The sequence below is a fragment of the Nilaparvata lugens genome, chromosome 2 (genome assembly GCF_014356525.2).
Source record: "Nilaparvata lugens isolate BPH chromosome 2, ASM1435652v1, whole genome shotgun sequence".
In the NCBI taxonomy this organism is placed as follows: Eukaryota; Metazoa; Arthropoda; class Insecta; order Hemiptera; family Delphacidae; genus Nilaparvata; species Nilaparvata lugens.
Genome location: NC_052505.1, coordinates 75,178,442 through 75,191,905, shown reverse-complemented (window position 1 = coordinate 75,191,905; position 13,464 = coordinate 75,178,442). Strand labels below are relative to the sequence as shown.

Sequence of the window (13,464 nt, the reverse complement as noted above, 5' to 3'; positions counted from 1 at the left end):
TATTATAAATTGAGAAATTAATAAGAGTAATACTTGCGCAAGTAAAATTAGTATTAAAGGTATTTATTTGAAAGAAAAATATAGATCAATATTTTAGAAATTCTATTAAATCAAAGAAGTACGAAATCTAGGCTATTAAAACATATGCATATAATATTTAATTTTTGCAATACAATTTGCGATAATTTATTATAGTTCTAATTCACTAGATGAATGGCTCTACCTATTCCGTCAGGTGCCGAATCTTGCACCCTGAGATAAAATATATATTCGATACAAATAAATCTACTAAATACTAGAGATTTTAATATATATATATATATTTGGATTATTAGTGGCTAATTTATCAAGCTGATCTTAGAGCACACATTTTTTGATTGAATTATCCAAGTCGACAAGTATTAGCAAGCGCATATCGCAACTACATGCAACAGAATGCATATGATTTTAAGATAAAGGCACATGGTAATGATTCGTGCCATAAATCTAGAATATAAAGTTTAGCCTGTGATATTTTTATTGATTTCAATTATTGTTCTATTTTTATATTATATTTTTTATCGCTCTATATATATTTTTTGCCTCGATTGATCTTTGCATTATTTATGTAATATATGTATGAAACTTTCATGGTGTGCAATTTATTTTTTATTCCTCAACACTATAGTATAAGTATCATATTTTATATATATTTATTATTTATTGAATTACAAGAGTTATAGGAGAAGCCCATATCTAGGCCTATCAAGATTTTTTAAGACTGAATACTATTAGAAAACCACGACCTAATTATATCAAATCTCATGCTTTACCGACTGATGCCAAGCAGGAGGCTAATCGTTATTTAAATATAAATAATAACGTGACACATTATATGAGTGATACTATGGAGAAAGGATAGCACAAGAAGATATCCTATGATATAGGGCATTTATGTTCCAATTTTCAATGTAACTCAAGCCGATAGTTCTGATAGTTATTTTTGGTGGAGCTATGTGATGCTGGTAATCTCACATACTGTACCATTCATACACTCTCATCCGGCCAAATCAACAAATAGACAGTAATCGGCTCAAGTCGATAGAAAATCAGCTAGAAATTTAGAACATAAATGACCTATACAATGGATAACTTATGCTATATTTTCTCTATGGTAATACGGTATTAAAATTGAATGTAATACTATACAATAGTGTATAGTAATTATATAATGATTAAATAATTATATAATAAGCGCTAAATGTTGAAAGGGCTTCAGTCCCTTACTCACAAAGTAAATTTGTGGGAAACAACAAATAACTACTTAAAGTGGAATGTAAATTTTTGTCACCATTTTTTACTACTGTAGGTTATTCTCCCAGGAAACCTGGATCATCTAACATAGAGAATACTACTATGAATAAAATAACTATCATTATAAGGTTATTTGAAAGTTTGTAAATGATGCTCTTTTTATTTAGCATTTATCAATGGACATGAGACAGGAATGAATAAATTCCAGCAGTTATCAAGTTGATATTACGTCAATTTATTGTTATTTTATATATTTATGAGATTAAATGGAAAATTGACAATATTATACTAGGTAGAACATAGTTTTCTATGTTCAAAGTTCATCAGTTCATTCATCATCATCAGCATCTTGAATAGCAGAGGAAGGCCAGGTTATCAAATCGTTATAAAATTGCACATTATCATATGTTAAGTAAGTACTTTATCACTTTCCCAATGTCAGTCAGCTTCGCCACCTTGATCGGAACTTTTCCTAATGGGTAAGCTAGGTTAGGAGGTGGTAGCTCAGCACATTCTCGTGTAGATTTCATGAAGAATTTACCGTATTCGAATCAAGTCCATTGATGAAACGGTGAGCTGAGATGTAGCCTTTCTTATCAGATTCATATAAAAAATGATTCAGTGCACTTATGCCAAAAATTATTTTTTTGCTTCTTTCTTCTTTGACTGTTTCGATGGATAATGTTTTTTTTAGTATTTTCCCCTCCACTTCTTGAAATCCAAGATATCTACAGCCATAATTTCTCTTTTGGCCTGGGCAATTTTCAGAAAAGAGTCTGACTTTTTTGAAGTAAGATTTTACATGTGAAGTGAGATATCACAATAAATGTTATAGAGGCATCAGTCAGTGACTGCGATGCCTTTTTAACAAAAATCAGTTATTTCCCATGCCTTCTGTGACTGTAATAATGCATGGAATGATACCGTTTCAACACAAAACATTAGGTCGAATATCAAAGAACCAGATTATGTCACAATATGAAACAAAAATGACTGATGCCCTTTTAACATTTAGATTTATTAATACTGACATGTCACCAGTCATATGAGTGAAACTCAAAAACGTGTTGTAATGTGACAATGAATCAATAAATAAATAAATTATGCAAAAGCAGAGTACCTGTGAGGGGTTGCTGATGTAGGGTGTGTTGCTCTTTGGTGTTTGTGTATTTCCCGCTGCGGGATTCCTATCGAAATTGTTACCATTGTATTGTCTGTTTTCATCTCCATAGCCTGGATTTGATATCAGCCGGTTATTTCCCGATCTTGCGACCTGCTGCTCGTTTGAAATCCAAGGAAGTTGTTCACGAACGTTCCCTTCATTTTTGTTTTTTGAAACCGTTGCATCTGATGATCGATTACTGCTTAAATTCTCTTTTGTTGTTGAGGGTTTCCTAGGTATCTTGCTGGGGTCGAATACCTGAAACAGAATGAATTGTAAAACAATCATGAATTTATATTTACTCAGAGGAAATAGAACAAAAATACACTTTCAACTTGAATGGGAATTAAGTGATAGCTTGCTCATCAATAAATTACGGAAGACAATGAAATAAAATATTGTTTTACTCAACATTGGACAATAAAACAATATGTTCCTTTTTATAGGTTAATTTATTGAAAAAGCAATTAATGCAATTTAGATAAATTAGGTTTGTGTCTGGAGATGAACATGTGTGAGTTTGAAGGTAATTGAATACATCATCGAGATGAAGAGAAAGTACAAGTATATGCGAGCTAAAGACGTAGAATGGAATGACTATTATGAATTTTTATTAGGAATCAACAAGTTAGTAATTTCAATTAGGAATATAATCGTATGTTCCTTCCATCATTTTCTAACTTTTAGGAGGATATTTTGATTAATTCAATATATAATTAAAAACACACCGTCAGTTGAGGCAGCTTGATTCTTTATATAGAGGAATACTGAATGCATCAAGTTTTGTAGCGAATTCATTCTTGTAATAATAATCTTCATAAAATACTTTTACAAACATATTTAATGCGCGAAATATAGGTAGACTGCAAACTTCATTATACAATAGTAAAAATAAGGTCTCTTCATTAAATATTTACAAACAAAATGTAGACAATTTTCAGAAATTTATATTATTATTTCATCATAATGAATAATTGTGTATCATGAACCAATAAATAAATGAGTCATTAAAAATAATCAACAAAGTCTCACATCGTGTTAATTATTGAATATTATACAGTGTATCATGAACCAATAAATAAATGAATCATTAAAAATAATCAACAAAGTCTCACATCGTGTTAATTATTGAATGTTATACAGTACATTGAATATGTTGAGAGAGCCTGAGTCTAAAAACCAATTACCATAATGGTTCATAATAAATTATTCATGAGAAACTGGTACGTTTAGCACCAGTTTAGCAATACATTGGTAAAAAATGTTATTTTATATTAATAGCAATTACACTTACAGCATAGTTCTCGTGAGTTATTGATATTAAAATTAACACTATATAATAAACTTCTAGACACTTCATTTCATATTATTCACAAACTTATAACTCGTTTTACTGTACTGTAACACGATTGAGGATAATATTAATAAAGTCACAATGGAATGATTGATGAATAAAATAACAAATAATTAATAACAATTTTCCTGTAATGAGTGCATGACCTCAACTACGAGATAATGGAATTCTATCGAAATAATATCAACAAGTATTAGAGATCATAGTTCAAGTTGACTGATATGTTTCCACACTACGTACTGCTCCAACATTCAGTCATGAAATTAGTTAATAGAGTAAAGTGAGGCATGCACCATGGATGCCTCAAATCGCAAATACCAGGAATAAACATTTCTTATCAACAAACTTTGACGTTGATAAGCTACAAAATTGGTAATTCCCTATAAATTAGTCAATTCATTCGAAACAAAAACCAAATACCATAAACCATTTTCATATTTTTTCAATCCAGAGATTCCGATTTGATAGAATCAGCAGTTGCCTTGAGCTACATTAATAAACACATTTTCTATAATATTATGTGATTAGATTGATTAATGCCTATAAACAGCAATATTGATTGACTCAATTATTTGAATGTTATATCAGAGGAACATGCTATGCTCAGTTCAATGAGTGGAGTGGCTGACCGATTTTAGTTTTTGTCGTCTAGTATCATCAGTTGATCAGTAGGCCTGTAGAGACCGATTACTCTACGATATTGTATGGATTCATTGAATATCTTCAAGGGAGTGTAGCCTACATTTTATTATGTCAAGTTGAATGATGGGGAAAATTCTCAAGTCTCGACTTAGCCTAATAAAAACATTTGTATTTCATTTCTTATGAAATCTTAAATTTCTGATTAAGTTGGCCCTGGGTGTGACTGAATCGGTCAATTTCATAGCTTTTATCAGCCTCAAATTTCTCCCTCATAGAGTAGCCTACTGTACTTTATTTTCCTTATTGGTCATATAGAACTGCAACAAGGAAGCATTACTCCTGCAGTATAATAACACGTCAAAGTGTAATCTAATATCATATACTTCATTTTTAGCAAGCACAACAAACAAGAAAACACAACCAATTTCACAAAACATACATAAAGAAAAAATCATCTATCAAGGATTAGTTCGCTAATTTGTATGGACACAATAAAATAAGGAATTCCCTAAGTGCCCTTTTGAACTCCCTCAAGCCCTCAATTTCTCTGATGTGAGATGGAATGCATTGAATCTGAGTGTATTGTAAATTTCCAATCCCATATAAAACGGGCCACGAAGTGATCCGTGGTCTATATAGTGGATAGAGTGTTTGCGTAGCAGCATAGAGTCTCGGGTTCGAACCCTCTCACAACCAAAAGTTTTTTTAACCAGATCACTCCCGTGTTATCGGATGGGCACGTTAAATTGTCGGTCCCGGCTGAAGTATGACAGTCGTAAGGCTCATTGACGGCTCAAATTATATATTCAGGCGGTGGGACCTTCCCGCAAGGGACTCCCCACCAACAAAAGCCATACGAATTTACTTTTACGGGCCACTCTCCAGAAAACAAAGCGTATGAAGTGGGCATACAAAACCCCTTGTATTATTGGGATGATTCACCTGGTTCTCATCATATACCCGTCTAGTCTTGAAGACGAAGCTTGCTACATCAAATATATAAATAGCTGGAGCCATCAGCAATTTCTCTATTTTAAAATAAGGCCTGCAAGAGCCCCTTGCATAAATTTTATAAATTATTCTTACCAATTTCTTCTGCAGTGTAACTATTCCATTATTCTCAATAGTCTTCACCTAAAATATGATTACATAGGGAAAATAGAGCAAAGCAATTTGCTTAATTTCTATCTCATGACTGACAGAAAATAAGCATGAAACACCATAAGAACAGTTTTTGACTCCCTACTCAGGCCAATACTCTCAATGCAAACAAGCCTCTATTCAAATTACTGGTTGCATGATAAATATGTAGCTTCCATTTCGAATCTCTCTCCACCATCAATCCCAAGAATACTGTGGAACTAGACGTTTCAACTCTTCTCTGAGTACCTATTCAAGTTTATTCCAAAACTTTTATACACTCTACTGAAAGTAATTATTTTAGTTTTTTTTTTAGTTTAAACTTAGGCTCTTCCGAACAAACCATGAATCTAATTCAGCAAGAGTAGAATAAAGCTTCCTTTAACCAGACCTTGACTGCAGTCCTAAACTTTCTGTTTTCCAGATTCCTTACTCTATTCGGTAAAGAATTTACGTAGAAAGAAAGTACGTAGGTACACCATATCAGGCAGGTTTGCCTAGTATTGCAATAGTAAGTAGAAACAATCTCCTCTTCCTCAAGAAGAGAGTAAGTCTGGAAATAGGATGTTAATATTTACTTTTTTTGTGTCATAGAAATACATGTCCACTTGTCTATCCAGTGAGTGATAATTATATTTTGCATGCACCAAATAGTATATTGTATTGATAAAACACGGTGAAGATTTTCAGCCTGATGGAGATAGGACGACAGTGATCCAGGTAGCCTGCCGATTCCAATATCTTAAGCGCTTTTATTGTAAGAGTACAGTACCGTAGTAAATCTTTACAGCTACAGATGAATTTCCCCATAACTGAAGTCCATAATTCATATGGAATATAGTAGAGTATTGCATATATCCAGCAGATGCTTTTTAATGCAGGGGGAGAGGTATCAGAAGCCTAAAAAATAATCATAGCCATGGAAAGCTAAACAGACATTGTTAATGTGACCCTATTGTGAGAGCATTGATCTGGCTCAGCTCAAAACAGCACATAGTTTCTTGAGTTTTGTTTTCATTGAGCATCATCAGGTCATCGTCAAGTCCATAGACTTTTCGAGATCCGCGCCGCTCCACCGACCCAGTGCACGCTCTACTTAAAAGTGTTTATAAATGTTTTGCGATTTTTGTGAGCATTAGGTGCAGGACCGTGATCTGTTACTGTGTCCCAAGTATAGGATTGACTTCCACTTTTCTTGTCAATCAATCAAAGAATGGTGACGAAAACAAAATTGATTGTTTTACAAAGCTCCGTTGAGGTAATAATACGAGGCCCCCAGTCTAGAAGTCACCCTTTTTTCTCTTGAGAACCTATCCTTTTCGACTATTTCCTTCCACCCCGGGTCAGTGTGAAAGCACGGTCCCTTTCCATGCTAAGCATGAACTCGGTTTGAACTCGTCTCCGTCTGTCCGGCAGAAACGACGAATAGAGAGATAGAGTCTGACATAGGTCCGGAGCTAACGCGTTTAGAAAGACAAGGAACGGACGGTCCCTCAAGCTACTGTTGCTTTAGTCATCCCAGACCGACATTGGGATTATTGGATAAACGAGGTGTGGGCAAAAGTTTACTCACACTGGTAGGTCTAATTAAAACAAAAATCCCTTATTCAAATACCGTATGGTACCTACTGTACGTATTTAGTGCAATCAGTGAACTCTATACTAATTGGAATGGACTAGCAACACAAAGAAAGTGAGGCAGCTGGTAAAGATAGGCAACCCGCATTGCTGTGGGATTCGTCATTTTGTTAACATATTGGCTCTTATGAGAAAATGCATTGCAGTCTCAATTTCTATTTTATTTCTATATTGTATGTCTTATTCCATGAAAGCGTTATTTTTCCTTTATTAAGCAGTTCATTGTTAATTTTTTGAGAGAAAAAATAATGAAATAGGTTGAATATGAATAAAGAAAAGAATTTTTTATTTGTGACTGCAGTAGTTTTAGTATTGTAAACTTTTCACAAGCATGGGAATAACTTGTGGGCCAGATTTCAGAGAAGCGTATTATTTATTTATTTTTAGTTATCTAACAAGGACAAATATAAACTGTCATGAAATGATTGGGAATGAAAAAATAGGCTCATAGTCCTTATTATTCCAATCCCGAATTTTGTTCGTATACAGCCCAAAGGAGGGTTGTGTTTAATTGAAACTATTAAACACTGTCTTATGTTTATTTTGATAGGATATACTATTGTTTTTTGGATTATATGATTTATTGTTATTGTTAAAGGAAAGATTTATGATTTATTGTTTAAGGAAAGATCTCAATTTAATAATATAGGCCTACTTACATGCAGCAGGCTACGCGAATGTAGAATTATGTGGGTGTGCATTGGTGTAATTTCAAATCATGTAAGAGTGGGAGTTTCAGAAATGAAGCAAATAATGAAGAAACATTTTATTATATGACTATGATAAGCAAACAGTAAAATATGCTACATAATTACCTGAGTAAAATGAACAATTTGAAATTGAAAGGTTTCAAAAATTAATTACAATTCAGCTGAAAACAATCTCATATTTTTCACAATAAAAGTAGGTAAATAAAATAAATTATGTTGACTCATGATGATTCAATAATACAGGATTATTAAATATATAATGCTAGCAATATACTATAGTGAAACCCACGTTATAATGACAGTATTTGATTAACTTTGATGTTGCTATCCTCGTCTATCATTCGACAAAGCAGGTAGTACTATCCTATTCTAGCTCCGCAACGATGCCAAATTTGTTTTTGACAATGTAGAAATATAATTGATTGATACAGAGAATAGGCAACGCTGTTCCTCTATCTTAATCCACTGCCATTATAACGTGGACCTCACTTTAGGTATTCTGATAACATTTAAAATCAGTGTGGGAGTTTCAGAAATGAAGCAAATAACGAAGAAACATTTTATTATATGACTATGATAAGCAAACAGTAAAATATGCTACATAATTACCAGAGTAAAATGAACAATTTGAAATTGAAAGGTTTCAAAAATTAATTACAATTCAGCTGATAACAATCTCATATTTTTCACAATAAAAGTAGGTAAATAAAATAAATTATGTTGAATCATGATGATTCAATAATACAGGATTATTAAATATGTAATGATAGCAATATACTATAGTGAGACCCACGTTATAATGACAGTATTTGATTAACTTTGATGTTGCTATCCTTGTCTATCATTCAACAAAGCAGGTAGTACTATCCTATTCTAGCTCCGCAACGATGCCAAATTTGTTTTTGACAATGTAGAAATATAATTGATTGATACAGAGAATAGGCAACGCTGTTCCTCTATCTTAATCCACTGCCATTATAACGTGGACCTCACTTTAGGTATTCTGATAACATTTAAAATCAGTGTGGGAGTTTCAGAAATGATGAAAAGAAATCTATGAAGAAACATGTATATTGAATGTATTATAATTATGACCATGTGATAAACAAACAGTAAAATTTGCTAAATAAATATTATAATTGTAAATTGAACGATTTGATTCTTCGTATGGCATCTTTCATTGCCGAGATCTTGGCGTCCCTTCTCCTAATTTTTTGCCTCAAAGTTTTAACTTTTCGATTCATTAAATAATATGTTCTATCAAAATAAGAAGGTGTCTGTGTCGAAGAATCGTTCTTATTTTGTTGACTTGATGTTCTGTATCCATCATTTCCTGCCTTGATATTGATAGCAGATCAATATCCATTATTTGATGGTTTCCAATTCTTTCTTCTAATAGCTTCAATCCAAAGCTTAAGTAGTTTTGGTCTTTTGAAGGGAAAACTGAAACAAAATAAAAAATATTGTAAACGTTTGTGAATGGTACCTATGTTTTGGTATTTTGAAAAGTGAGTTACCAGTCATCTGAGAAGACTTTTTGGTATTTTCAGCATGCTCATCCCTAACCTAACCAAACCTAATACGGTACCTGATGTGCCCCTATCAAATAAATACCAAATCCATTAATGTATTTATAATTCAGTTCAACATAACTAATTTAAAAAAATATTGTCAGATGATCAAGGAATAGTGTGAGTATATATTATCTTGAGAAATACCAGATGTGCCCCACTTAAGTTATAGCCTACATACTGTAACTTACCCAAAACAATTAATTTACGTTTCTGGTTTTTGTAGGGAAACATTCACAATTTCTGCATCAGATATTATTTATTCTTTTTTGAATAAGGATTAATTTGTTCTTCAACTATGTTTCTTCATTTTAGATGCTATAAAGTAGGCCTAAATTTTCAATCAACATAGAAACTATAGTGAGGTTCACATTATAATGACAGTATTTGATTAACTTTGATGTTGCTATCCTTGTCTATCATTCAACAAAGCAGGTAGTACTATCCTATTCTAGCTCCGCACCGATGCCAAATTTGTTTTTGACAATGTAGAAATATAATTGATTGATACAGAGAATAGGCAACGCTGTTCCTCTATCTTAATCCACTGCCATTATAACGTGGACCTCACTTTAGGTATTCTGATAACATTTAAAATCAGTGTGGGAGTTTCAGAAATGATGAAAAGAAATCTATGAAGAAACATGTATATTGAATGTATTATAATTATGACCATGTGATAAACAAACAGTAAAATTGCTAAATAAATATTATAATTGTAAATTGAACGATTTGATTCTTCGTATGGCATCTTTCATTGCCGAGATCTTGGCGTCCCTTCTCCTAATTTTTTGCCTCAAAGTTTTAACTTTTCGATTCATTAAATAATATGTTCTATCAAAATAAGAAGGTGTCTGTGTCGAAGAATCGTTCTTATTTTGTTGACTTGATGTTCCTTGATCTGTATCCATCATTTCCTGCCTTGATATTGATAGCAGATCAATATCCATTATTTGCTGGCTTGAACATGGAGGCAGATCTATAGAAATCTCTTCTTTGATAGAAGTTGATGGCGGCGCTTCCTGGAATAAACAAGGATATTGGACATAAAATGAAAGTGAATTGAAGATTTAATGCTGAATGAGCAAAATTTATAGAATATATGAATATTAAGCCAACTCTGCAGGACTGCAGCATATTATTGCTGTCTGTATATTTACATTTTCTTATAAGTCATAAATATGATTGAATATGGTAGGCCTATAAATAAAAATATTAATCTGAGCACCCTTATAAATTATTTTGTCACTATATGTTTCGGCTATTAATGCCATTTTCAAAATTAATACTTTTAGATTTAATACTCGATTAATATTTTTATTATTTATACCAAAAGTGGCCCTGAAGAAAAAAAAACGTTTCAGCTAAAAGACAAATACCAGGCTGCTGAATTTTAGACAGTTGGAACCAATGTCTTAAAATGTTTGAATCACACAAGATTGGCCAGAAAAAATATCTTGTTTAGGACGAGATTAAATTCCTCTGAATATTGAGAAGTCAGCAAATAATCCACTCAACTAATGCCACTCAATAATATACTATACAAAAGCAAATAGCATGAAAGTGGAATATTGATCTTACTTGTTTCATAATTCTCCTTCTTGGCTGGGTCACCTTCTTCAATAGATGAGATGTAAATGAGAACACGCTAGGTATAGCATCTGGTTTCAGAAGTTTCTGAGTCGATCCTGGCTTTTGTAAATAATCTGTAGATAGAAAATGAGCACCACAAATTCTACTACTTTTTGATGGTTTCCAATTCTTTCTTCTGATAGCTTCAATCCAAAGCTTAAGTAGTTTTGGTCTTTTGAAGGGAAAACTGAAACAAAATAAAAAATATTGTAAACGTTTGTGAATGGTACCTATGTTTTGGTATTTTGAAAAGTGAGTTACCAGTCATCTGAGAAGACTTTTTGGTATTTTCAGCATGCTCATCCCTAACCTAACCAAACCTAATACGGTACCTGATGTGCCCCTATCAAATAAAAATACCAAATCCATTAATGTATTTATAATTCAGTTCAACATAACTAATTTAAAAAAATATTGTCAGATGATCAAGGAATAGTGTGAGTATATATTATCTTGAGAAATACCAGATGTGCCCCACTTAAGTTATAGCCTACATACTGTAACTTACCCAAAACAATTAATTTACGTTTCTGGTTTTTGTAGGGAAACATTCACATCAGATATTATTTATTCTTTTTTGAATAAGGATTAATTTGTTCTTCAACTATGTTTCTTCATTTTAGATGCTATAAAGTAGGCCTAAATTTTCAATCAACATAGAAACTATAGTGAGGTTCACATTATAATGACAGTATTTGATCAACTTTAGTTTTGCTATCCTTGTCTATCATACGACAAAGCCGGTGGTACTATCCTTTTCTAGGTCCACAACGATGCCAATTATGTTTTTGACAGTGTAGAAATATAATTAATTAATGCAAAGAATCGCCATCGCTATTCTTCTATCTTTATCCACTGCCATTATAACGTGGACCTCACTATATCACAGTATACTAGGAATATAACCAAATTTCTTGTTTTATTTTTGGTCAAATAAACTGATCAATATAAAAATAAGTATTGGAAATGTATGTAAAACAAAAAAGTTTCTTCAAAAAAATGACTAAAAATGTTTGAAATGTTTGACTTACCTGTGAAATGGTATTTCCTTTCCTCTAACATGCCCATTCTTGCATCCAAATGCAACACAATACATCACCATTTTTCGGTCGTATTTTTATTCAATTCCACGCATTCTACGACAAATACATCACAATATTTAAGAGAAAAGGTTGTGATCTTATACTGACAGCCCTATACTCATTCAAATCCGTTTTTCAACTTTAAAAATGAAAAATCGTACTCAAGAGCTGCAACAACCTGCTTAGATGTATGAGTACGAGAGAGAGGGAATCCCACACGGTATGTCTGTCTCACTCACTCCGCCTTACACACTTTTGGTTGTAGCTTAGCATTGAACAGCCCGTTCCAGTTAGTACAGAGTTCACTGAGTGCAATATGTTAATATTATGTTTTTATATTGATTTATATCATTGAATGGATATATTCAAATATTATATTTTTCTCTCCCATTCATATTATAGTATATTCTGATTTTTAATTTCAATAAATGAAATAAAATTCAAAAAGGGCTGTAAATAAATTAATAGGTACCCTACCTATTAATTTTTTTACAAGCAACCTCTAAAAATAAACTTACCAGCCATCAGTAAAACTATGTTTCATTCTGAATAGTTTATAAACCGCAGGAAGGCTATATTATAAAAAAACTAAAAACATTAATCCATTAAATAATTTTATCAAAACTCAAATCCACATGAGTGTGGAAGCGTTGAAGACTGAAAACGAAAGTTTTGAATAGAAATCTAGAGATAAACAAATAAACATAACCTAAACATTTTAACGAGAGACTAAAAATCCAAACAAGGGTCAACCTTCAGCGCTCCAGTTTGCATTTTGTCAACTACAATGACAACACATATTATTTCTGATTAGAAAATATTCTAAAATAATAAAATAGCATATTGCCAATTAAAATCCTGAATTATGCCAATTTCCTACCCTAAACTAATTTCTCCCTGAAATCAGGAGCCGTATTTCTTGACCTTAGTGCAGCATGTGACACGGTGTGGACATCTGGTCTTCTCTGAAGTTAGCAAGGATCCTGAAATGCAAGGCAACCATCAATTTCTTTGGGGCTATATTGAGAGACCGTACATGCAGAGTGTCTCTTTATGGTAAACTTAGCACTATTAGAAGATTACAAAATGATTCACCTCAAGGATCGGTCATTTCACCCATTTTGTTCAATGTTAAATCACTGCAGACCTGCATGTTACCACAGAGAAGAAAGTAGTTCCTTTGTGATGTTACTCAATCACGCAAGCTCATCTATGCCGATGACAATGACATTGGGTTTTT

At 32.5% G+C, this 13,464-nt stretch overlaps 2 protein-coding genes across 3 annotated transcripts; both read right to left on the bottom strand.

Annotated features, from left to right (window-relative positions):
- Window positions 1–2,206: 2,206 nt before the first annotated feature.
- On the bottom strand, window positions 2,207–4,080 carry LOC120349981. Its single transcript, XM_039421735.1, has 2 exons — window positions 3,750–4,080; window positions 2,207–2,713 (listed from the first exon to the last, which is right to left on the bottom strand). The coding sequence occupies exons 1-2, from the start codon at window positions 3,813–3,815 to the stop codon at window positions 2,222–2,224; spliced, it is 558 nt and encodes a 185-aa protein (XP_039277669.1). The 5' UTR covers window positions 3,816–4,080; the 3' UTR covers window positions 2,207–2,221.
- Window positions 4,081–8,992: 4,912 nt separating this feature from the next.
- LOC111052437 (THAP domain-containing protein 1) lies at window positions 8,993–12,939 on the bottom strand. 2 transcript variants are annotated; one of them, XM_039421734.1, is made up of 5 exons: window positions 12,743–12,939; window positions 12,174–12,278; window positions 11,092–11,329; window positions 10,402–10,532; window positions 8,993–9,253 (listed from the first exon to the last, which is right to left on the bottom strand). In XM_039421734.1, exons 2-5 carry the CDS (start codon window positions 12,242–12,244, stop codon window positions 9,073–9,075), a joined length of 621 nt encoding a protein of 206 aa, XP_039277668.1. In that variant the 5' UTR covers window positions 12,245–12,278; window positions 12,743–12,939; the 3' UTR covers window positions 8,993–9,072. The 2 variants fall into 2 exon arrangements, with proteins under 2 accessions (XP_039277668.1, XP_022194788.2); XM_022339096.2 differs by lacking the exons at window positions 8,993–9,253; window positions 12,174–12,278 and having other exon boundaries at window positions 9,885–10,532.
- Between the last annotated feature and the right edge of the window lie 525 nt (window positions 12,940–13,464).